The 26804-nt window shown below is 38.2% G+C and overlaps 1 protein-coding gene across 1 annotated transcript in view; it reads right to left on the bottom strand.

The window, feature by feature from the left end:
- Positions 1 to 15393: 15393 nt before the first annotated feature.
- The window catches only part of LOC148013862 (putrescine-binding periplasmic protein-like protein), a 56331-nt gene continuing 44920 nt past the window's right edge, over positions 15394 to 26804 (bottom strand). Inside the window, exons 6-7 of the mRNA XM_087666640.1 lie at positions 16327 to 16488; positions 15394 to 16182 (exon numbers count right to left, since the gene is read on the bottom strand). Of these exons, the coding sequence (XP_087522766.1) occupies positions 15715 to 16182; positions 16327 to 16488 (630 nt within the window). The 3' untranslated portion in view covers positions 15394 to 15714. The remainder of the gene's footprint in view (positions 16183 to 16326; positions 16489 to 26804) is intronic.

Raw genomic sequence — 26804 nt, 5'->3', positions numbered from 1 at the left:
TGATCAAGAGACACATCATGATGCTATCCCTCTTCATTACCACAAGCATCAATAATCAAATCATCAACCTATTTCTACTTCTTTTTGAACCATGATGCATGGCATCCATTGAACCATAAACAACTCTTAACTGGGAAAAACATGAAATAAATGAGCATAAAGAGCTGCTTACATAGGTGCAATTTTACTTTTTTGCTACATCCCCCTCATCGTAGGCACATAAAGCTATTACATTAATCAATCACAAAGGTTTCCCACCCAATTGGGAAATGTGTTGTTTTGAGCAAACCAAATAATTCCATAGGTATCATAAGTTATGGAATCAACTTTGACAAAGAGCACAAACCCCTCCATAAACCATTTTATATGGTGCTTCCGTAGGGGGCCCAATTTTCTAAGCATATACAACTTTCATGTTCCTATAGGATTCCCAAATTAAGCTACATGGCCTCCTCCATGCACCTCTGATGTTTGACATTATCATTAAAGACAACAAAAAATCCATCTAAGATGACAAAAGGTGTAAACTCAAGCCTATCCTTGAAGAGGTATCCAAGTACAAAATAAAATCCATAAATGGAGTTTACTACTTATTTTCCCCATAATAGGCTTTGAGAGTTGACTTGGATGTGGATACATCATCCCTCTTCACCAGTGTTAATTAAAGCATGCTATCAACCATTAAAGGCCACGCTCTCATGCACTTCATAGGTAGCTTCAGTGCCTTCTTGGACCTCATTTTTGCTATAGTTGAAGGTATGAAGTATTGTTGAGAGTCAAGAGAGGAGAGAGCTTGTGTTAATGGTAGCATAAAATGAGAAAGATATGATGCGAATGTTGGCACTAAACTCAGCTTAGCTTTGTTGGCCATTCTTTTCTCCACTTTGACCATACTTTGCTTGAAATAATGAGTGACCTCAACACAGATAGAATCATGCTTCCCTCCATTGGTGAAATTGTCTCCCTAGGATTCCTAAAAGGTGTGACTCCACACAATTGAAATGTCCCCCATCTAACTAGTAGTCAAAGTTAAACTCCTTTAGCCCCCTCATAAGTCATGACATAAAATGCATTTTGTTTGAAAAGTAAACAATCCATGAAAGAACACGCCAAATTGATCATGATGGCTCTAGAAGAGTCTTTGAGTTTGGCCCTAGTTTACATGAAGCACTCTTCTTTGCACACATTGTCCCAAAATAGAGAAAAACTACATTTTTCGTAGTAGGATTGTGGTACAATCATATACATGAAGGGAGTGAGCCCCAAGGTGGAAGTATGCATGCGGAATCAATAGCTCTGGTGGAAGGAGCAAGAGCAAGGGAGAGAGAGACACAAGATGTGGGAAATTCAATAGTCACAATGAGTGAGGAGCCTTCCCTTTATTCAAATATCATTGAGATAATAAAGAATGAAGAGATAGTGATGGGTGCCTGCCACCTGTAGTGTACAAGTGTGTAGATACTATCAGCGTAGTAATATATAGGTGGCTAGGCATAGGTGCATTTTACCCAAAAACCTCCAATTTAAAGGGGAATGTGCCCCTAGTGAGGAGATTACAAGAAAAAAGTGGCAAAAAACAAATGTACATAAGTACAACAAGATGAGGAAGGACGTCATCTCATCCAATACCTATCAATTTCCTAAGGAAGGCAAAACGCTTTAGTGTGAGAGACTTTTCGTGAGCAAATCTATAGAATGTTAGTTAGTTGAGATTTTGACAAGGTCAACAAATCTGTTCTCGATGACCTCTATGATGAAGTTGTAATGCACCTCAATGTATTTTATCATTGCATGGAAGACCGCGGTTCTTGGCTAACTGGATAGCATTCATAGAATCCAAATGTAGTGTATGGACGACATCAGTAATACCAAGGTTTCTCAAGCCAGAGGATCTAACTAGAGAGTCTCCTTTCAAGCCTTAGTGACTACAATATACTTGGCCTTGGTAAAAGAGAGGGCCGTGCATTTCTGCACCTTGAACATCTGAGAAACAACACCTCTAGCAAAGGTGAAGACATAGCCAAAGGTGGACTTCCTATTGTTTGCATGTTCCACATAATTAGAGCTAGTGTATCCCACGACTTCAATATCCTAGCCACCATAACATATGCACATAGTTGTTGTGCCCTTCAAGTACCTCACCATACGTTTGACAACATCCCAATGCCATCAACTAGGTGTAGCCATATAGTGTGCCATAGCTTCCACTACAAATGCTATGTCAAGATGAGTGGCTATCATGGTATACATCAAATTACCCACGATAGATGCATAAGGGATCTTGGCCATCTCAACCTTTTGCTCATTAGACCATAGACAATGGGCTTAACTCTAAACTTCACATGAGAAGGTAGAGGGCATCCAATAGGCTTACCATATTGTATATGAGACCACTCTAGGACTTTTTGGATATACTCATTCTGTTGATAGATTAAGGAACCTCTTAGAGAGATCACGCCTGATGCACATCCCAAGAATGTGTGAGATCTATCCCATGTTCTTCATCTCAAAGCCCTTCTTGAGCTGAGTTTTCAAAGCATTCAACTCATCATGAGCTCTCCTAGTAATAAGCATATCGTCCACATAGAGTATTAAAATCATAAGGTTGCCATCATGAGCCTTCTTCATGTATAAACATGGATCTATAGTGCTACTACAATATCCTTGTGAATGCATAAAAGCATCAAAATTATGGTGCCATTCCCTAGGTGTCTAGTTAAGGCCATAAAGGCTCTTTCTCAACTTGCACACTAGGTGTTCCCTACCTTTTTCTTCAAAGCCCTTAGGCTACTGCATATACATCTCATTATGCAAGTCTCCATGTAGAAAGGCCATATATTACATCCATCTGATAAAGGTCCATATCTACGTGAACAACCAATGCTTGTACCAAGTACATGGTTATCGTTTTGACCACATGAAAAAAGACTTCATTAAAGTCAACACCATATTCCTACTTGAAACCCTTAGCTAGCCTTATAAGCAAGCTTGGGGCGTGTAGGGATACTTTTCAGCTTGTATACCCACTTGCATGGTAGTGCCTTCTTGCCATTAGGTAAAGGAACCAAATTCCATGTGTAGTTAGTCTATAAAGAGTCAAACTTTGATTGCATAGCCCTGTCCCATGAGTGACTATCATATTTGTGCATGGCCTCATCATAAGAGAGAGGCTCATCTACATCTATCACCATAACATAATCTATGGAGAGTGTAAAGCACTTAGGTTGATGTCTAGTTCTAGTACATCATCTCAAAGTAGGCTAATCTTGCACAATAGGCAAGGCCTAGGCCATTGGAGTATCACTTGTTACAAGTTATCTAGTTGGCTATACAGGAGTAGGAGGCTCCTTCTGAAAGATCACCCTTCAGACCTTAATTACCTGCTCAGGTTACTTAAGCATCTTTTTCTCATGGAAAATGACATAAGTGATAGCCCATCTCACTTGGCATCCCCATAACTAAGAAATATGCATTTCACGGACGTAGGAACCAACTTATTGTACTTATCCTTGGAAACATGGTAGAATGCCTCACAACCAAAGATGTGCAAATGAGCATAGGATGGAAGTTTCCCAATCCATACCTCCATTGCAACTTGGTAATCGATAACAGTGCAAGGGGATTGATTAATCAAGTGTATGACAATAGTAATTGCCTTAGACCAAAAGTGCTGTGGTAAGCTTGCATGGCTAAGCATATTGCCGACTCTCTCTTGAATCATCCTATTCATGCATTCGACAATGCCATTCTGGGGAGGAGTGGAGGCAGCAATCAACTGATGCTTAATATCCCACTCATCACAAAGCTGATCAAAAGCTTTTGAGATATACTCTTCCCCATTATTTGACCTTAGGAATTTTAGGTATACCTAGATTAGTTCTCAATAAGAGTAAGCCCATGTTGAAAGGTAAACAAGACATTTGATTTGTGCATAATAGGGAAATCCCAAACTTTATGTGAGCAATCATCAATGAATGTGACAAAGTACTTATCATCATCCAAGGTGCGAGCAGAGATAAGGCTCTTTGTAAGAGCCGATACATGATATATATCCTGAAGAGGGAATGGAACCAAAACACAACTAGACATCACCAATACCAATTATCTCCAATGCTAGGTCATTACCCAAATGAATAGATCCATTCATATTGCGATAGTAGTGAAACCACTCTCTATGAGGGGTCACATGAAAGGAAGCCCTTGAATCTATCAACCAACATTGAGTATATCTTGAAAAGCATCAATCAGTTGTGAAGCATCTAAAGAAGAAGTTGACAAGATAAGATCATCAGATATATTAGGCTACACCACATTAATCTACTCAAACTTGACACGAGACTTGCTAGGCACAATGTTGTGATCATCATTCTTGTCCTATAATTTATCCTTTTCCTTTTCCTTGCATTTTTCTTTGCACATTTTATGGCATTGTGGCCAATATATGACAAGATTTTCCACAATAATGACAAGTAAGACCGGACTTATAGCCATGGGACTTACTATGAGTTTGTCCACGTGTCCTAGATTGAGACTTGTTAGAGTCTCTACCACGACTATTTTCATCCTACCGGCCTCTCATAATCAATGTATGTGATGTATTGGAAGCATCCACATTCTTTTTGTTCACCTCTTCTATTAAGAGGGCACTCTCAACATCATGCAATATCAACCCATCCTTAGCATAGAGAGTTGTATTGAAAGTGTCCCATGACGTAGGTAGAGTATTGAGCAAAAATAAAGGATGCAAAGTATTCTTGAACTCAATGTGCTATGAAGCTAAATGGCTAATGATGGAGTGAAACTCATTCAAGTGTGTAGAAATATCAACCCATCCTTAGCATAGAGAGTTGTATGGGAAAGTGTCCCACGACATAGGTAGAGTATTGAGTAGAAATAAAGGATGTAAAGTATTCTTGAACTCAATGTGCTATGAAGATAAATGGCTAATGATGGAGTGAAACTCATTCAAGTGTGTAGAAATAAAAGTCCCTTTCTTCATACGAAGGTCCATCAATTGTTTCAACCAATATATTTGAGATGCAAGCTTTGCTTGTTACAAAGATTCTTAATCTATGACCAAAGCTCATATGCAAGCTAATTTCCAATTACTACATTGTAGTGAAGTTGCTTAGAGAGTGATAAAATGATCGTGGACTTGCATAACTCATCCAGTTTATCCCAATCCTTGGTCACAATGTTTTCAGGTCTAGCACCCCCATTTTTAAGTGGCCTAACCAGCAAATTTTGCCCTAAACCTGCTATATTTGGGTCTTCCCCCCGCCCTGGGCATCCTCCCCCCTTTCCCCATATGAACACATCCATAGATGTGAACATGAGCATGCACATAAATACAAACACACACAAACACAATACACACATTAGATATAATTTTTTGAATGTTTGAAATTGTGCATTTTGGAATGCTAATCTCAAAGCATATGGCTTGTGTACATTATTGCAAACCTAATAAGAGATATGATTTACCTTTCACTTTAACGTGCCCATGCATGTAGACACATACACAAATGGTATGAATAGAGCATACTCAAGGTTTTACTATTTTGTAGATTTGCTAACTTCTCATAGCCAAAATGATGTATCTTGTGTCGATATCTCATGGAAAAAATGATATACCTTGTCTACCTTTTCAAAGGCTATGTAGAATTATCTATGATGATTCAATGCCAAATGTATAAATATGCTAGCTTGATTCCAAAGAGTAGAAATTTTGTTTGAGGATAGAGAAATGTAATTATCCCTTGATTAGGTTGACATTCAAACTTTAAATGACCAAATTGCACAATTATCAAATACATTACTCGATGCCTAAAGTATATGGCTACCTTAAGTGCATTTTTAATGTTTTAGTTGAGGTTTTTGATAAAGTGAATAGCTTGTTGAATACTAATACACATAGAAATTTGTTGGTGATTTGTTTTCCTTATTTTTCAAAGCTTGATAACAAGCCAATTTTCTTTCAAAAGCCATTGTAACTTTTTTCCTTGAACTTGTAGATGACACCTTCTTTGAGAGAAAAAAACACTCCATATTCCATGACTGAGATGAAGTTCACATTTTGTGATATGTTGGAGGTGATTATATTTATCCAACTACAAGTATCAAGGTTTGTTTTAAGCTCGTTTTGTTGATTAGATTCTCATTGTACATAGCACATAGTGACCTCTACCACGTATTTCCATTGTAGGCAACAATAGAACATGATGTGTATTGAGATTGATAAGAAGAAAGTGTGGACAATAAACCCAACACGAGGCACCCACAAGAAAGTTAAATTTTATGCTTATTGCACAATTTTACTTTTACTTTCCAACCTTGCAAAATCATAGTTTGAAGTGTCATACACTTATAATTTTGGATGTCAAGAGTTATTATTTAAGTGTTAAGAGATGACTTTTTCACATTTGTAAGTAGAATATAGAGACCTAGAAACTACAATGTAAGAACATGCCCTAAAATTTCTAAATTTTGGGAGTTTCTTAAGAGGAATTTTAGCATTATGATATTATTACTATCATAACTCCACTCCCTTGAGGAGCCCTTGAGTAGATTATTTTACACATAGATTGTTTGTTGTTGATAATATTGCAGATATTTTTACTAGGGTCATTATTGTTGAGTTCAAGATCACTACCACCCACATAAGCCTTAGTATTACTTTTGATAAAGCCTTACAATCATATAATCCCATTTAATGAATTAAGAATATTTTTTAATAGTTGGCATGCTTGAGATGGTATATTATATTCCAATAGCACATGTATTTCTATTACGATAACTGCTATCAAAATAAAATGATTTTTTAATTTGTGGAATTTTCATTATTTATTTGCTACATAATAGTGACTTATTATGCATGGCACTGCATGTATTGCCACATGAGGCATTGCTCCATGAAAATACATGGCCTTATTTTCGTAGGGTATGTACATATTCACTACATTGAGTTAGTAGATTGATATTTTAAATTACCTCATTGATGTCATGTGAATTCCCCCATCATCCAACACTTGCATGTGGTTAATCGATCACCCGTGTGTTTTTTTGGTCAATTGATGCTAACAACTTTTTAACCCCTGCACAATATTATGATAATTACTATAAAAGTAAGATGGTTTTATATTGAATATCTATATGGGTTTTCTTTATCTATTTGCCACATGACAATGACTTGTTATGTGTGGCAGTGTGTGTAGCGCTAGTCGCATTATGTTTAGTAGATACATGGCAGTGAACTAATGTGTTTTGTGTTGTGATGGATAGATTATTAGACAGAGTTATGTAGATTAAGTATTTTGATTGGATCAACATATTTTAATGCACAATGATTAATTATTTTTGGGTGCTTCATTAGCACAAAATTAATATATTTTTGGGTACTCTCTAGTGTGAGATTATTGTATGCACATATGCACAATTTATTCATTTGGTTGTATGCACATATGCACAATTTATTCATTTGGTTCCACCCTTTGTGCAAGGTCCTAAAGGGCTAGAAAATCATTTTTGTAAATCTTAGAATAGATTTATTACATATGAGTTAGAAATTATTAGACCAAAAGCATAGCATTCAAGCACACAGAGAAAGAGTCCAAAAGGGATGCCTTTTTAATGTATTTTGAGTACAAAAAGAAAACACAAATCAATATTGTGTGGTGCACTCTTTTCTCTTTTCCTTCTTGTGTGTAATTGGTGTTTCCTTTCAATTTCCAATTAATATTTGCTATTGTATGGTGAAGGGCAACAAAAAAATTCCTTGCAAATTTTTGAGGAAACTTTAAATGACCATTACTGGGTGATGTTTATGAGTTTCTAGGTAAAATGGTTAATGGCATACCTAGATGGCTTGTATGAGTTTCTATAAAATGTTGAAGAATGTATAACGGCAAATTATACTAGCTTATTATATTCAATTGCATATGATTGAATATCCTAGTAGCATTGATGAGACAAGTGGTGACTAAGATTATATTGTATTATGTAAAATATCAAAATCAAAGTGTCATCCAAAAAAAAACATAATTGCATTGTTTGGAAAATGCAGTATTTTGGAACATAATTTGCTCCCATTTTAGAACTAGAATATGCTACATTATATTACCAAACCTTGCTCTTTTTCTCTTTTTTAATCTACAACTTCTAATAGTCCTTAATAATGTGATGTTTTTGTCTACAATATCAGCTTCTTCATATATGCACCAAATGCTTGATCAATCATAACAAACATGTGATAGAATGATTTTGTACAAATTATTCTTCCTATAAAAACATTAAAGCATTACATTGAATGCAATGGTATTTGAATTTCCCTTCATCACAAGCTTTGTGCAAATGCAAAACTTTTATAAGAGTCTCTCAAGTGGCGAAATGATTGGTGATTAAGGAACCAAGTGGTGTTATTTCATCAAATATAATAAGTTTCTTTGGAGATCCTTACATTTGATAGAAAATTCACCCAAAAGCATTCTCATTCAGATGCTTAGAATCCAATTGTTTATGAGAAAAGGAAACTCATGCTTCATTACACACCTATTAGAGCTTTAGCAATTACAACCCAAGCGCTCCTTGGTAGTTTTACATTAGTAAATATGTTGTATGATTTTTCTTTTGATAAATAACTCAACAATATGAACTTATGTAAACTTTGCATTCCATGTAGAATATTTTTGAGTGGGTTGTACATCTATTGTGTTAGTCCTAGGACCCTACCTCCTCCCCCATTGTGCCTTCAAAACTAGTAGCAAAATAAAGGGTTGTTTCTCAAAACATGTGATCATATTCCATAACCTTTTGAAAGCCAACACATACTGCATCTACTTGCATCAAGTTTAAGTAGAGCCTTTAGTTGAGGATTTCAAAGAGTGGAGAGAAACTCTCAACCATTGATAGGACCAAGGTAGGATTGACAATAGTAGTAGTCAGGTCAACATTTGCACTACAAGTTTTGGATCTCATTCTTGGTGGTTCAAGCATCTATTCAACAAGATCTTGTCCTTTTGACTGGAAATCTTATGTTCCAAAGCATCAAGGCACCCATTCAAAGAAATAACTCATTGAAGATAGAGCTAAAAGTTTTTCCTTCATTCCCAAGATGGGGAGCCTTGAAGAAGGGATAACATTATTTTGAGTATGCATATTTAACTTTGTAGTGGTACTACAAGATTAGATGTGTGCACTTTTTATATACCATCTTCTTTGCAAACCCTTCTTGCCTTGTAATGACCTATTTCAGCTCACTATTAAGAAAATAAAAAAGAACCAAGTTCATATAATAAATGGGTATGAGTTGTAATTATCTTCAAGCTTCTAACCTTCCAAATATTTCACATTGCTCCTTTTATCGTTATCACACTTTCCAATCAATAGTAAACTAAGATTTGTGAATAAAATTCACCTGACTATGGAGGAGGAATTGGGAGGAAAGATGATGACCACCCCATGACTCCAAAGATCTAGATGAGGAGTCCAAAGAGACACTCATTTGACCATGGGGAACTTAGAGGCTACGTTGATTATGTATCACCTCTTCAAAATCAAAGTGAATTGTAACATTGAAGGAACTAAAACAAGAATGAAGGAAAGCATATGTATGTATACATGAAGAAAGATGAAATGAACGGATTATGTAGGTATATCGTGGAAAGGTTGTCACATATGTATAGCCATGGGCTTTTAGCATGAAAAAAGGCATTAGCAAGTTGATTATGTAGTAAATGGATGAGCTATGCTACTTGGACATGGGATGACATAATGTGGGTTCACAAACACATGCAAATTGTTGCCATTGGAAGAAATTGTTCAAAGGGCAATTGGACAAAATAGATAAAATGAAAATTTGTGATTTTTATGTAGGACATTTAGCAAGTAAGCATGCCATCCAAGAAGAATAAAAGGAAGGAAGGCATGCATGAAAGAAAATAACCATTTAGTCCCAATGACCAACCTTACATATTTGCATATAGTAAGTGTGGTTGTTTCACTTATTGCAAACATGATGCAAAAAATGCTTGAACTCATTGTCACCAAGATGTGTCAATATTCGAATAAAATGATAGTTGAAAGTTAGGAGTGGAGATGTTAAAGAAGAAAAATAATAAGGATCTACAAGAACCGTTAATCATTGAGATGACAAACAACCATTGGAGGAAGGGTTGTCTTCCACACCAATAGGGCACCCAAGTCCCTTCAAAAAGGATGCTTGATAAGGATTGGTATTAGCCCCCTTTTTGAGACCATCCATAAGAGAGGGGAGGGAAGTTGAAGTTTTAGGAGAGGGGATTAACATGGAACTTTTGGATCTTGTTCCAATCACTCTTCTAAAAGGATGCAAGAATTCTATTGGTGGTATGTAAGAAGGATATTCCTCCACCCCCTAGCCTAAGCAAAACAAGAAGTCTGCCTATGCTTCATGGCATAAACAAGGCTATGGGATGAAGGAAGAAGATAATGGAGTCCATAATCAATAGAAAAAGGAAAATTGGACACATAGAGGGGCCCATAATAAAATAGATAAAGAAAGTCAATTGCTTGATCAATTGATATATGCAATAATTTATACTATGTGTGATTTCGACTATGGCTAAGGGAGATCTAGACTTTCTAAAGAGGATCCTAAACCTACAAAATATCCCAAACTATTCAAAATTTAAATTAAAGTGGCAAGACTTGAGGTTGTCCCCCCTTCCCCCCTTGTGATCACACACACACACACACACACACACACACACACACACACACACACACACACACACACACACACACACAACTCTCTCTCTCTCTCTCTCTCTCTCTCTCTCTCTCTCTCTCTCTCTCTCTCTCTCTCTCTCTCTCTCTCTCTCTCGTGCACTCATTAGGTTGGAAGGAGCTTGTGGAGGGAAACATTAAGGTTGGAGGGAGTAGTTGCATCATGAGAAGAGGTGGAGCTAGAGAAGGAAGGGATGTAAGAGGTGTCGATAAAGGCACCATTGTCATGAGTAGACATGACACCAAGTTGGAGGGAAGGAGTGGATGAGGAGGATGAGAAGAGGGAAGGACTTTTGAAAATTGAAAATTTGAAAACCTACTTTGAGTTTTATAAGATAGAAAGAATCAAGTTAACATTACTACATGGAGGGATAGAACATCAATGGTGGTGGTTAGTGCAAATCACAAATCTCGATGAGGTGATAAAATTACAAAAGAACATCCATGGCCTTGATGGATATCTTCAAGTGGATGTGATGGCCAGAAAGTTTACTTCACTAGAAGCCACTAGGGTGGCCAAACTCTATGAAACAAGGCATAAACATGTGATTGGTCAAAGAGCATTGTATGGATCAACATGAGGGCCTACAAACACTCCTAGTAGCTTCATAAGTCCCTTGTAGTTTGGAGTAATGGGCAACAAAATAGATCCTCAAAGGAAAGAACAATTTTTTCTCAACAATGCAAATATCTACCTATTGAAAGGATAAAGGAATTGAGGGAAAAATGGTAATGCTTTGATTTTAATGAGAAGTGGGAGCCCAATCATGCATGTCAAGAAAATGTGTCTATCAATATGATCATCATATAGCAGGATGACACTGAGCATGAGCCATGGGATAGTGATTCAAATGTGTTTATGATAGAGAATGGTGATGAGAATTCACATGATGCTAGAGCTAATGATAGAGACAATTTTCCTTACAATCCAGATGGTGAAACTTATGCTTATGGGGATGATTCATTAACCCCCAAATTACATGAGATATTGTGACATGCAATGGTGGGACGTGGGTGGCAATACTCTAATTCAAAACTAGATTAATGGTAAAGAACCTATGTATTGGTGGATATAAAAAACATGAATAGTTTCATTCATGCAAAATCACTTGGTGAGTTTGAGGCTTCATATGAGAGTATAATATAAAGTTGTAAGTGGAAGTGATGAATGGGAAAAAATTGAACACTAATGGGGTGTCTTACCACTAGTTATATATTGGTTTTGTGGAGCCCAAATAGTCTATGTCACCTATTCTATCAATCAAGAAGAAAGATGGCTCTTTCAAAATGTGCATTGGCTAAAGAGTCCTCAACAAAAGAGCACATTTCATATACCAAGGATACATTGTTGGATGATCTACATGGGGCAAAGGTCCTCATGAAAATTGACTTAAGGGTTGACTATCACCAAGTCAAAAATTAAAGAAGGGGATGAGCCCAAAATTGTAGATAGTGTTTTGTTCCAATAGCCCATGGTTTTTTTGAATTCTCTTGTCACTTTCCAAGAAGAGATGAACAAGGCTTTGCAACCATTCCTCTTCAAGTTTGTTTTGATATTCTTTCATGGCATTCTCATTTATAGCAAGAGTGTAGTAGAACACTTGGTGCATGTAAAGTAGGTGTTAGACATATTAAAATGGCACTGATTTGTTTGCAAAAGAAAGTAGATGCACTTTCATGGTAGATGAGGTGGAGTATTGGTGTATATAATTTGAGCTCAAGGATAAGGGCTAACCCAAAGCAAATTCAATTTGTGAAAGATTGATTTTCATGTATTAATCCCATGCACCTTTGAGGATTATTGGGGTTTTCATTTTTTATAAAAAGTTCATGAAGCTTTATGCCGAGATAGGAATTCCTCTCAACTGATAGCTTGACAAATAAGCTTTTTTTTTCAAAAGCATTTTCAACAACTCACCATTAGATAGATGCTAATGGAGGCAGAGGAATTGGCATAGTTTGTGTTAAGCCCATTAAGTAATGGCCTATGACCAAGAAACTCATGGACAAAGAGGGAGCCTTAAATATATATAAGTAGGAAATGTTGGCCATTTTGCATGCAAGTAACAAATGGTAGAACTATTTATTGTGGCATGCAATTTAAAATGAGAAGTCAACATTGGGTCCTCAAAGATATATCTTACAACCAAAATTATCCTCAAAGTAACATCGTTGGATGGACATAGTACAATGATATGATTTTGAAATATCATACAAACTATGAAGGAAAAAGGTGGTAGCAAACACTATCCAAGATGTGGGGTTCCTTAGTCACACCATTTTGAAGATACATAAGGATTGGATAACTAACATTTTAGGAGTGACACTTGTTGGATGAGAAAATAGACCATATGATAGAAGAATTGTAGCAATGCATCCATATGGATTTTCCACACTATGAGCTTAGGAATGAAGAGCTATGTTTATCTTTTGTGGAATTTTAGTGATTTTGTGAAAAGGTTATGTAAGAGCTTTGTGTTTTATCTATGGCTAGTCATTGTTGGGTTTTTAACACGTTTGACATACCAAAGTTTTTATTTCAAGAAGATTTTAACTTTTAAACCTAAAAATGATGCCCCCAAGTAAATTTGGTTGAAATTATTAAGTTTTTTTGAGCACTCAATTATAAGGATAACATAGGATTCAAAGTTGACAGTTTTTTTATTTTTCTTACTTTTTCATTGAAGAAAAGTATGCACATCCTATGAAATTACTAGAGCAATATGCTAAACCATATGATAAGTTACCTCTCAAGTTGAGACATTGGTCATAAGTTGTGACAGATTTAGTGCTTGAGGAGAAAAAACATTGTTAAGAAGGTGCAACAAGGTTTCTTATTGGTCCCACTTATTGAGGGATGACAAAATGTATGTAAACACATGCTTACTATGTCAAGAACAAGAACTGCACATATAAACCTCTTGGATTATTGCATCTTGCCATTCCTCTTCAAGTTTGTTTTGGTATTCTTTCATGACATTCTCATTTATAGAAAGTGTGTAGTAGAACAATTAGTACAAATAAAGTAGGTGTTAGACATATTAAGGTGGCACCAATTTGTTTGCAAAAGAAAGAATGCACTTTCATGGTAGATAGGCAAAGTACTTGTGCATATATTTAAATCTCAAGGGATAAGGGTTAATTCAAAGCAAATTCATTTTGTGAAAGAGTGTTTTTCACCTACCAATCCCATGCACCTTTGAGGATTATTGGGGTTTTCATATTTTATAAACGATTCATGAAGCTTTATGCAAAGATGAAAACTCCTCTCAATTGATAGCTTGAAAAAGTAAGCTTTCTTTGGAAAAGCATTTTCAACGGTTTAAATACCCACTCAATTCATCCCCAATCTTACTATATTCAAATTTTGTGCAACCACTCACAATTAGAGTAGATACCAATGATAGAGGAATTGGCATAGTTTGTATCAAACCCATTAAGTAATGGCCTATGACTACGAAACCCAAGATCAAAGAGGTAGGCCTAAATGTATATAAGTAGGAAATGTTGGCCATTTTGCATGCAAGTTAGAAGTGGTAACACCATTTATGCGACATGCAATTTAAGGTGAAGTGAACATTGGGTCATCAAATATATGCTACACAATCAAAATTGTCCCCAAAGCAACATTGTTGGATGGCCATAGTACAATGATACGATTTGGAAATATCATACACATCAGAAAGGAACAATGTGGGTGCAAACTCTCTATCCAAAATATGGGGTTGCTTAGTCACACCACCATTTCAAAGATACATAAAGACTAGATAGCCAACATTTTATGAGTATCACTTGTTGGCTGAGGAAATAGTCCACACAACAGAATAATTATAGCAATACACCATATGGATTTTTCTCATTGTGGACTTACGAGTGGAGGGCTACATCTACCTTTTGTAAAAAAATTTAGTGGTTTTGCAATGAGGTTATGCTAGAGCTTCATCTTCAAATTGGAGTCTATAGAAACATGCAATGGTGATCTTAGTTTCTTATGGAAAGATCAACTTGTTCCTTTTGAACAATAGAGGGAAGTTCATTTGGACTAATGTGTAACTTCACTTTTCTGCACTTTTGTGTATATAATCTCATTAATCCTTCAATCAAATGTGCTACATATTATGTTGGAGGTGTAGGTGACCCTTGGGAATGAAGATTGCTTTGATATTACATTATGCTAATTGACCACATATAGTCCGTTTGCAAGAATAGGATTACAAATTTGGCAACAATATGGACATTTGGTTAATCATAACATACGCAAGCGGCTCCTCATTCTTAAAACTGTATTCTGAGGTAGTAGATATTTTTTGGGGAGAGTATGAATTTGGCAGTATCTATGCAGCCTGCCAAAAGGTCGTGTGTGGGCTCAAATGACTAATCCTTGGTTTCTTCTTTTGCGTGTGGAGGTTTTAATAATGCTCCTGGATAGATGCATACTTCATTTGCTCTCTCTCATATGCAGGCATTAGGTAGCATGAAGTTTCATTACTCGAATATGCAAACCATGTTTCATACCTGGACAAAATTAAGAAACACTACTCGAATATGCAAACCATGTTTCATACCTGGCACTCTAAATGGTTTGCCTAAGATGAATTGAGCCTCAAAGCTTCACAAAAACATGCTACATGATTGAAACAAGGTTGATTGGATTAAACTTCACATACCGATGCATGACGTACGATCACTGCATAAATAGTGACAGAAAGCTTATGCCACCTCTGATGAGGCCGCTAACGGCTATGTTGTCCCAGCAAATGGCAACAAGTTCACAGACATTTTCCAACACATAGAGAGAGTGGCTCTGCAGCCCTGCACCGAGGCCATACAAAAATCCAAGTTCACAGAAAGCTAAAACATGGGGTCAAGTTGGTCGATAATGATAATTGTTACGAGAATATGATTGTAACGCCCATGGGGTATGTTATTGCAGCAGAGCAGAGCATTGTGTCCTCAAGTCCGATTAACGTGCCCGAAGAGGACCTTGAGAATCGTTCGAACGCCACCCAGTGAGACGATTGGCTGTGTGTTGGCTCGGGAGGTGGTGTTATGTGAAAGTAGCCACTCGTAATCTGCTATCGCTTTCTCTGAAAGTGGTTCCAAGAACTCACTTTTAGACAAAATGTCCCTTGGCGGCATTCCTTCAACCAGATTTGTCTGAAACTTGGGACCTTCCCTGGTAATGCTAAGATCAGCGGTAGAAGTTTCTTCACAAGCGGCATCGGCACACGATGGCAAGTTCCTCTCGGTTGGGCCTTCGAACAAGTGGAGAGGAGATGCACCCACAAAGACCTCTTGCCTAAACGGTAAAGCACGGACTGGCTGCAGACAAAATTCAAACCACTGATGTACAAGTGGAGATGCTCCATAAACACGAGACCCAATTCTACTAGTTGGAATCGCAGTTGCAGCTGGTATTGCCTGTTAAACAGCACATTGAAAAGTCCTGGGTAATCAGCGATATAAACTTCCATTTGAAAAGATTGCCCCTATCCACAGAGTTTCTGAGCTAGGACTTTCACAGCGCATAAACCAGTTATTAGAGGGTAAAGAAGCACCACTGACCCATAGGTCTGCCCATAGACTCATTCCAGATTCAGGTGCTATCACACACATATTAGACATACGCTTTGCAACAGGAAGAACATCACTTGACCAACCAACAGCGACCCAAACATCACCAGATCCAAGTGCCTTTAGATAGTGAACGCTATCAAACAGCCTCACCTGTCAAAATAAGAGTTGTTCCAAAGTTAGCCTTAAAAACACATTGGAGCTCCATTTCAGGACTTTGCTCATGTCTGCCAGCATCATGTCTCACTCTTATCAACCACAGAAATTTCTAATTTCAAGAAAACAGTAAGTGGTACGCAACACACTCAAAAATTCATTTAGCAAACGTGTGAATATTGCCTGCTGCTCAATAAATACTGTGAGGACTCCCTACAAGCTGTGCTAAATAATTCCTTTCTTGGAAATCAGGCATGCAATTCTTAAGAAACACTATCCACTCAGGTTTCTGTATAATATGATAATAAATGTGGTACTGTCTTAAATGCGAGCAAACATATCAAACATTGAGGTGAGGTTGTAAAGAAATGCTAGGGCACAGAAACACAGAAAGTACCACCACAAAAGAGCACAAGCTGTAGAATGCTCAAGTGAATGAATGAATCTGTTGAATATGATACAACAAGTGCCTCAAAACCTTTGTGTCTCAAGGACCTAGTATGAGGTGAGTTAAGAGCGGTGTTGGAGATTGGGGAACAGCTCCAAGACATACTCATGACAGATCTCGGAAAGCGACAACAGCAATCCACTGGGCTGATGAGATGATGATGTAACCGTAGAGGGAGTAAAATCGGTCCTCTAGAGTCAAATTGATGCGGAGAATGATGACAACAGCAACATGCAAGCAAGCCACAGTAAAATACAGCAGTCAATAATGATGTGAGCTGGTCAAATGAAGATGGCCATGGCTGGGCAACTGATCATGGAGACTTGATTTTTGGCCACCGTAACCTCAAAGTGATATTGGTTAGCTTATGATCCTGTTAGCAGACAATGCTTGATGAACCAGCAAGGCCACCTGCTCCTTGTGAAAATGCCACAGTAGCAGCCCTCAAATGTAGCAGCAGGAGCTCCGAATAATGATATCTGATGGGTAGCAGGGTGCTGATGATGTGGACAGGCAGAACATCTAGGAACTGCTCCACTGACGGCAATGTTCTCCAAATGGGCAGCAGCAGGCTGAGATGAAGGCCCAGGCCAAAACAGGTTTCCAAAATGAAAGTAGCTTATCTCACATCTTTAACTATAACATAAGAACTCGTATACCTGAGTTTCAACTTACACAGATGCTTACTGAGCTTTGAATTATACACCATAACCAGATCTCCTTGTTTAAAGATCTTCTTCTTTGACATGAAGGTTAACCTATGCTTACCTTCTTGCATGTACCTCTTCAGACAAGTAATGTACAATGATCCAATCTTCTTCCAACTACATTAATTACTATGGCCTATTATAAACTGGAAACAATTTGTGAGTCATAGAAACTCTCAAACTAGGCATAATGAATTCCATGGAAACCACTGCTTTGACTTCGTGAACCAAATTAGACAAAGTTGATCCCATTGTGACTTTAAAGGCTGTCAAAAAGGACCATAGGATATCACCACCCAATCTATTTATAGAGGATTTTGGGGCATTTGTCCTACTTCTCAAGAATAAAGCCGTTCTATTTTTGGTGACCAGAATTTAATGCTTTTTGGGGCTGTTTAAGGGAGAATATATTAAGGATTAATGCTACTTTAACTTCATATTAGTGCTAACCCTAATTTGAGTGGCTTAACACTCCCTTTCAAGCCCAAAAAATCCAAGATGCAAGAAAATTACTTCTCCACCCTCTTTTCGACGTAAAAGGTCCCACCCAACAGAAACCAAGGTACCTGACCAAGGGTGCTACGATTGCCTAAGGGCCTACTATGATTACCAAGGCAATCAATATCTTCTTTCAAGTAGTTCAATTTATTGGGTCTTATATCTTTCTCTAACTTTCTAATGCCATTATTAAACAACAAGATCCAAGATCTTATCCTTCATAAAATGAACTGTTGCAAGGGAAGGGTGGGGTGATGAATGAAGTACATGATGAAGTAGATGAGAGTATGCTATGGTGGGAACCACTATGATGTGACTGCCATGGTGAGACTACCAATGGTATATAGTGGATCCAAGTCAATGACCATGTACACAATCAAAATTTTAACCTTGGATAGACCCTCTCTTTCGCAAGTTATTTTCCATTCCAATGGCCTGGTTTTGTATTGATACAATGCCAATGCATGGGCAATACAAGGGATACCACTAGAATGAAATTCCAATGGCCTGGTCATGTTCAAATAGAATGAAATGCCAAGTGCAGTGATACCACTAGAGCAATGTCCTCATGGTGAAATTGTTTACTTGCAAAAGTGCCCTACAAGTACGATCATAAAGATACAAATGCATATGAACGAATAATTGATAGGCATTCAAAATCATGTAAACACCAAGAGAACAAGGTACCAAACAAGGTGCCCCTCTCACCACTGGGTGATAAAAGAGAAAGCTATGGGGATCCCCTCTCCCCATCATCTCAATGTCAAAGGGGAGGATGGAGGAATGCCAATATGCTAATGAAGGTAATCAAGGATTGGGACAAGCTTTGTCAATATATCAACATGTTACATAATCATCTAAAGATAGCACAAACTCTAGACATATGGTGCCTAGCTCCACTTGCTCTCTGGTAAAGTGGTAATGGACTCCAATACGCTTCTTTCTATTGCTGATGACAAGTTTGCAAAACGTGGTATGGCACTCTAGTTATCACCATAGATCACCATAGGAGCCACATGTTGTGAATAGAGTGCAATGGAGTGTAAGACAAAAATGGAGCAGGAGTAGTGCTGAGAGTAAGAGTGAGAGAATCCCAAGATGAGTGTACCAATAAGTGTTACGGTACACAAAGAATAAAATATATTTATATGTTAGGGTACAAATAAGGGTGTGTTCACACTCGTAAGTTTATATACACAGAGATTAATGGGACTTAACATCCAACACCCAACAACCTCCAAGCCCGAAGTAGTACCTTTAAGCTAGCCAACTCCCACTAATCGAATGCAATGCTCATGTTGAGCCTTTGCAAGACTTTTAGTGAGAACATCTGTAGGGTTATCTTGGGTTTTAACCTTAGTCAGTATGACAATACCACCCTCGGAGACTTGTTGAATGAACTGATACTAAACATCTATGTGTTTGGTACGTGCATGAAACATGGCATTCTGATAGCTAAGCACTGGAGTACATGAAGAAAGGCAAAGCCAAATAGCTTCCTTAGAAGCTTCAGTGACTGAAATATATTCAACCTTTGTAGTACTCAATGCTATAATTTTCTATAACCTTGAACACCAAGAAATAGCCCCACCAGCCAAAGCAACAACATACCAACTGGTAGATTTTCTAGTGTCAAGATCTCCTACCGTGTCCAAATCACAGAATCCTTGCAACTCTAGTGTACCCTTTCCATAGCATATACACTTGTCTTGTGTACCTTTTAAGTATCTAAAGATACATTTCATTGCTTCCCAATGTGGTTTGCCAGGGTTAGACATGAATCTACTAACAACTTCCACTGCATGAGCAATGTCAAGTCGAGTTGCAACCATGGCATACATCAAAGAACCACAAGCTGATGCTTAAGGTATGCCCTTCACAGTAGTAGCAACTGCATCATCTTTTGGGCAATCAACTTTGCTAAGCTTTGTATATGGTAGTAAAGGTACACCAAGAGGCTTAACATCCACCATATTAAATGTGAAGTACCTTGCTGATGTACTTGTCTTGTGAGAGAAACAACAAGTGTTGTTCTCTATCTCTTTTAATATGCATGCTTCGAAATCTTTCATTGAGAAGGCTGACCTTAGCTGCCTTTTAAGAGCATGTAGAGTACTCTTATGCTTGCAATTAGCATGTCACCCACATATAAGACCAACACAATAGGGCTTCAATCATCAACCCTTTTAGTATATAAGCAGTGATTTGCATGATTGCGTTCAAATCCATGGTTGAGCATAAAAGTATTATACCATTGTCTAGAGGCTTGTTTCAATCAATATAAGTTGTGTTTCAGCTTACAAACTAAATGCTCTTTCCTTGGAATAGTAAAACCTTCAGATTCTTTCATGTACAGCTCTTCATCCAGGTCACCATGAAGAAAAGCAGTCTTCACATCCATCTGATCCAGCTCTAAATCCAAGCATGCAGTGAGAGCAAACAAAACACGGAGCATAGTCATCTTCATCATTGGTGAAAAAACCTCCTGGAAGTCTATGCCTTTCTTTTGTGTATAGCCCTTGGCAACCAAACATGCCTTGTATTTGGGCTTCCCATCAATTCATTTCACTTTGTAAACCCATTTATTAGGACTAGCTTTCCTATCCTTGGATAAAGGTATAAGCTTCCATGTGTTATTCGCATAAAGAGACTTCATCTCTTCCTGCATAGCAAGCTCCCACTTTCTCTTGTTTTCACATGACCGTGCCTCTCTAAATGTCAAAGGCTTACCTTCATCAATCAATAAAATGCAATCCAAAGATGAATGAAACCTCTGTGATTGCCTTCTAACACGTGTAGACCTTCTTACCCAATGATCAGTATTGATAGGCAATGGACCTACATCCTCACATAAGTGCACACCATGACCTGGTGGCTAATTTTCAGCATTTTCTTGTTGTTGTAACCTGTTTTTAGTATGTTCTTCTTGCTGTCTTATTCCATCATGTGCATCTACTCGTTGTCCATTATCTTCTGGCTATAGAACAATAGGTTGCTGCTAATGGTTTTTGAATGGCTGGTTGTTCATGCTGAATATTTGACCTTCTTTTTGTCAAGGTCATCATGTGTAGCACTTTTCAACAACTTTGCCTCATTAAATACTACGTCTCGACTGTGTACTATCTTCCTATCTTGAGGAAACCGAACTCTATAACCTATCTCTCCCTCATCTCCATATCCCATGAAGATGCCCTTGATGGATTTCATGTCTAATTTAGTCCTTTAATTTACAAGAATATACATAAAAGGCATCACAATTAGAGACACGTAAATGGTCATATGAAGTAGATTTGCCAGACCGTACCTCTTCAAGAATCCCATTTTCCAATGCACAATAAAGAGAGTGATTGCATACATGAACTGCAGATTTAAGAGCCTCTCCCCTAAACTGTTGCGAGAGATTAGTTGTGGATAGTATGCATTTGGCTCTCTTACAAAGTGTGCAATTATATCTTTCAACTATGCCATTTAACACAAGATTGTAAGGAGTTGTCAACTTCCTCTTAATGCCATGCATCTCACAAAACTTTTAGAACACATTAGAAACATACTTGCCCCCATTATCCGTTCTTATATCTTTTAACTTAAGCCCTATCTATGTGGTAACAAAAGCATGAAACCTTTTTGTTGAAAATAAAGGATCACTGTGCCTTTTATTGTGTTCGTGTGTGAACGCACCCTTACATTTTGTACTTTACATATATTCAAAACCTAAAATGTGGTACATTGTCATTGTACCGAATACCCATTGTGTCGTGCTCACTCTCTCACTCTCTACTGCTCTTAACTCTCTATATCTGCACTTTCAGCTCAGCTCGCGCACAAACTCGTCTATATCAAGTTGATATCAGAGCGGGTAACGAGTGTGAGGTAACTCGCGTGAGGTGACATGGTTGAGGTGACGAGTGCTAGTCAAGGCGTGTGTCACGAGGATATGCATTTTTGAAACCTCACTTAACATGTGGATTAATTTTTAATCACATGGTTAAGTAAATGTTGCACATGTGAGGTGTAATTGGGGTTAGAGTAAATTTACGAGTCTAGGACCAACAAATCATGGAATGTCAAAGGCAAAAGTTACTATAAGTTATGAAGCACAAGAACTTGGTGGTATCTAGTGCCAGTTGTTGGCCTAGGTCATTTGTTTGGCCATAAGTGTCAGTTGGTGACACTAGAGAAGTGGCGTTTAATGATACCTAATGCCAATCTGATGGTCAAAGATAGAACACATACACTCTGGAGTAAAAGATGCCTAGCCAATTTAATTATTGGCCAATTAGATTATTTTTCAGGATACCGAAACAATTATTAAATTAATTTTCAGTATTTACAGATTGAAAAGTAATATTTAATTACAGATAATTCTAAAAAAACCATTTGGGAAGGCTGTCACTTGTCAAAAACACCCATGCAAGACTGAAAAACGTCTTGAGAGGCTAGAGAGAGGCCTTTTTAGTATATTCAACCTGCAAAAGAGAGGGAGGAGATGTTGCTAGTCTAATTTGCAACCATTGGAGGACCTTTTGAGGCAACAGGGCACGAGAAGACCAATCAACGATAGGTCACAACATCTACAGGCTGTTGAGACAGCGCAGTAGTAGTAAATGATTGATTTTTTTCAATTCTTTGCATCTACAAGCTGTTGTGGTAGGGTAGCAGCTGCATTTGATCGATTTTCAATCATTCTTTGCGACAAAACTCTGAATTTTCTCTCTCTACAGCTTTCTCTCTCATCTCTCAGCAATGGAATCGTATAACTAACCTTCCTTCCGTAGATGGGTGGTAAATCCCTAATTACAACTTAATTACAGCAAAAAACAATTAATGCAAATCTCAAAATACAAATTTACCTACTGATCTTGGACAATGTACACCCGATTGGCCCCGAAATTGGCGCCCCTTTTGGTATTTCTTTAGCTTTATTGAAGAAGAAGTTGATTTACAATGGGATTCTCCTGATCCCCTTTGCAATCCTCACTCCCCTTGCTATCCAAAGTGACCAGCAAGTCTTCAATCTATTTTGCCCCTTGATTCCGACACTTAATTGGCCTTCACCCACTTCATAGGCGATGTAAATGCCTCAAATTCAATGGCTGGCTAGTCCTCCATCTGAATTTAGTTGAAATTCACATTCAACCTTGTTGAATCAAAGTCTTGGAGCTTCCAATTTTTGGCACGCTTCCCAAGGCTGCTGCAAAACCCTAATTTCTGCTGTTAATTAAGATTCACAACGGAGAAAATTGCAATTTCTCAACCTCCAAGGGTCTTATGTTTAGGTCAAGGGTTGACCTAACCAACCTTCCACCAACTAGCTAGGGTTAGGTTTATTTTACTCTAGAGCCTAGTATCACTGCTTGAAGTTTCTAAGACACTAGGTTTACACACCTTACATTGACACTTTAATAAGTGTCCACACCACACAAATTACATTGGGCACTACCCATAGAATCCGCAAATTCTAACACCCCCCTGCATTGCCAATGTGATGAAGTACAAGGATGATCAATCACCAAAGGGTAGCAAGTTTAAGGATTTTCGAAAAGCCTCAAACTTCTTGCGTAGTAGTGCCTTGGTGAAAATGTCTACAACATTTTTATTTGTGGGTATATACATCAAGCTGATCTCTCCTGCATAGCATCTCTCTTTGATATAATGGTAATGCACCTCTATGTGTTTCGTGTGAGCATGAAACACAGGATTTCGTGCTACTGCAATAGCACTTTGACTATCAGAAAGAATAGGTGCAGGACCCTCCAATGGTAAATGTAGATCAGCCAACAATCTTCGCAACCATACACATTCCACTATTGCCGTGAAGGCTGCTTTGCACTCAATCTCACAATACAAGGTAGCTGCTGTAGGCTGTTACTTGCTTAGCCATGAAATGCATGAACAGCCTAGAAAGAAACAATGTCCACTAGTAGATTGCCTAGTGTTTGCATCACCAGCCCAATCTGAATCACTATAAGCCTATAAGTGCAAGTTTCTCCCCTAGGAAATAATAATGTGTGTGACTGAGTACGTTGCAAATATCTGAAACAGCTTTAAGCCTAGCTCCATATAGGAGTGCACATAGGTTTCCAATTGTTGGGGTGAAAGGCCTCTAGGCCTGCCCGTGTGCACTGTGACTGCCCATTCTTTATTCATATATAATATGATAGTGCAATAAGGCTGTCAGTTCAGCTAGACAGCACCTACATTGTGTGTGCTCTTCTCTCCCCCATCTTCCTCTTCTCCTTCTTCACTGCCATTGCATCCCCTTCAACTAGTATCAGAGCTTTGGATCAGAGCTTGATCGTGGAGCTTGGCCCGGTATTGCTTCAGCCCAAATTGAAGACCTAGAGCTTAGAGCTTCAATGCCAGCCATGGCTTCTTTCCCCCAAGGTAAGATTTCATCTCCCGCCTCTCCTCGGCCCTCATAAGCTCTTTGCAAGTGTTCCTTGGCTTCATTAGGCACCTTGCGTGCCCCCATTTGCCCCCTTATCCTCAGCATAACTAGCATGCCCCACAGTAGCAACTTACGTTTTTTGCGCATGTTTCAAAATCTAGCTCAAAAATCTCTTTTTTTCTCATATCTCGAGCATCGAGAACCCAATTTAGGCAAGGTAAGAGTTTAACTTGGGGTTTTGGCACGCTCCGAACGCAATGGTGATGTCAGATCTGCCAAATTCTAATCACTGAATTTTCTGTAACAGATTTGAGTTGATTTACAACAAAAAAATGCCATGCTCTTAGCTTATGTGATGCTCTCGAGGCTTGGTATTTGATGCCCAAATACTTTGGGAATGTTTGCCCAATGTTTTGAGATGCTTTGGGACTTGGTTTGAGCTTCCATAGCTCGATTTATGCAGGGATTTACTGTTGTACATCGTTTGGACAGCAAGGTTTTATCAGGGATGGCTTATGCATAATGCTCTTTGTTGGCATTCAGGTGTCCTATTGGATGTATTGGTGCTTGGTCATCATGGGTTATGCCCGAATATGCTATTTGAGAGCTATTGAGCCTTGATTTGGATGTGGACACTTGTTGTTGGTTGGGATTTATGCTACCTTGGTTGACAGGTTATTTTATCTCCAGTTTGGTTATACCTATGGTCTACGGGTGTTCCCGACTACTCGAGATGATATGTTGATATATTTGAATGATACCACTTTGATGTTTATGCTTCCGGATGCTTCTTGAGCAAAGAGTAGAGCTCAATTCTTGGTTCACTATTATTTTCTTTGTAGCTGGCATTTCACTTGACAAGGTTTATGTCGCGTGCTACCCATTATGAGACTAATATTTGATGTGGATGCTTTTGGGTTCGGCTGCAGTATGGCAGATGTTTGGGCTTGAATCAACTTGCATTTGAGAATTTTGTGGAGCAGTTTGCATTTGGTTGGCTTATCACTTATGCAACTTGGATGCTATTTGGCCCTTAATGCCCTGATTATGGATCTTAGATTTACTTGGATGCAAATACATGTTTGAGCAGTGCTTGCTCCATTGTCTTCGCAGTTGGTTATTGAGCTTTCATTGCTCATTGATGCTTGGTTCTTTGCGGGTTACTCCTTGATCAATGGACTTTTTTATAGTGCTTGGGTTCAGCACTTATGACTTTGTTACTTCTGTGTTGCCTAGCTTTTATGCTAGTTGGGTTGCTTTTGCCCATACAGGTCGGAGAGCAATTGCTCTTGATGCTTACCCAGCTATGCACTTTGTCTAATATCATGTACTTTATAGAGCCACTTATTTGGATGTTGTTGTACAGATACTTGGGCTTCTCCTGGAGCTTAACCATTGCAGGATCTTATGCCACTTACCGGTCTTGCATTGACTTGGATGCTACTATGTGGTTTGATGTACTGCAGAGTCATGTTTGCCATTATGGTTATGGGCTGATTTCATGGTTGAATACCATATGCTCTTTTGACAGATGTTTTGGCCTTTACACTATTGTGGTTGGTTATGTCGTGCACTTAGCTACAAGTCTTTTTCCTATGGGAGCTTCTGCATCCCTAGTTGATGCTTCTATGCTTCCCTCTTCAGTGAGGATGGAAGAGTACTTGCAGCAGCATGCTTCTACTACTTGTGCTTCTACTGAAGATTGTCTTGATGAGCAGGTTTCCTATGTTGGGACAGCCCTAGACTCCTTGAGCTCCGAGGATGCTATAGATAGCCCTGTTCATGATGACTTGGATTCCTTGTTATCTTCTACAGGTTCTTCAGTTACAAATGTTGTATGCTTCCATTGTGGAAAGCTTGGGCATGTTAAAAGAAAATGTTTTAGACGGATTAGAGAGCAGTAGAAACAGAGACGGACTCGACATGAGCAGAGAGTCAGAGATACAAGAGATGCAGCAGGTGTTACCACTGTTACTAGTGGTGAGGTACATGTTACCCATGAGGATGCAGTTGAGCATGTACTCCTGTCATCTTGTTTCCTTACAGCTTACTTGCTTAGTGATTAGGCCTATGCGTTTGATTGGCTTTTGAACTCTATGGCATCTTGTCATGTTACCCCTCATAAAGCATGGTTCTCTTCTTACACGGAGATTGATGGATGTATTTATTTGGGCCCTGAGCAATCTTATGCTATTGTTGATACAGGGGATATACACCTAGCTTTGCCTAATGGGACTTCTCTTATACTCGGGGATGTTTTACATGTTCCCAT

This window comes from Lygodium microphyllum, chromosome 25 (assembly GCF_053477565.2).
Source record: "Lygodium microphyllum isolate KBCC chromosome 25, Lygodium_microphyllum_v1.1.10, whole genome shotgun sequence".
Classification (NCBI taxonomy): domain Eukaryota; kingdom Viridiplantae; phylum Streptophyta; class Polypodiopsida; order Schizaeales; family Lygodiaceae; genus Lygodium; species Lygodium microphyllum.
Note: the sequence above shows the minus strand (reverse complement) of the source record. Positions and strands in the feature narration are given on the sequence as shown.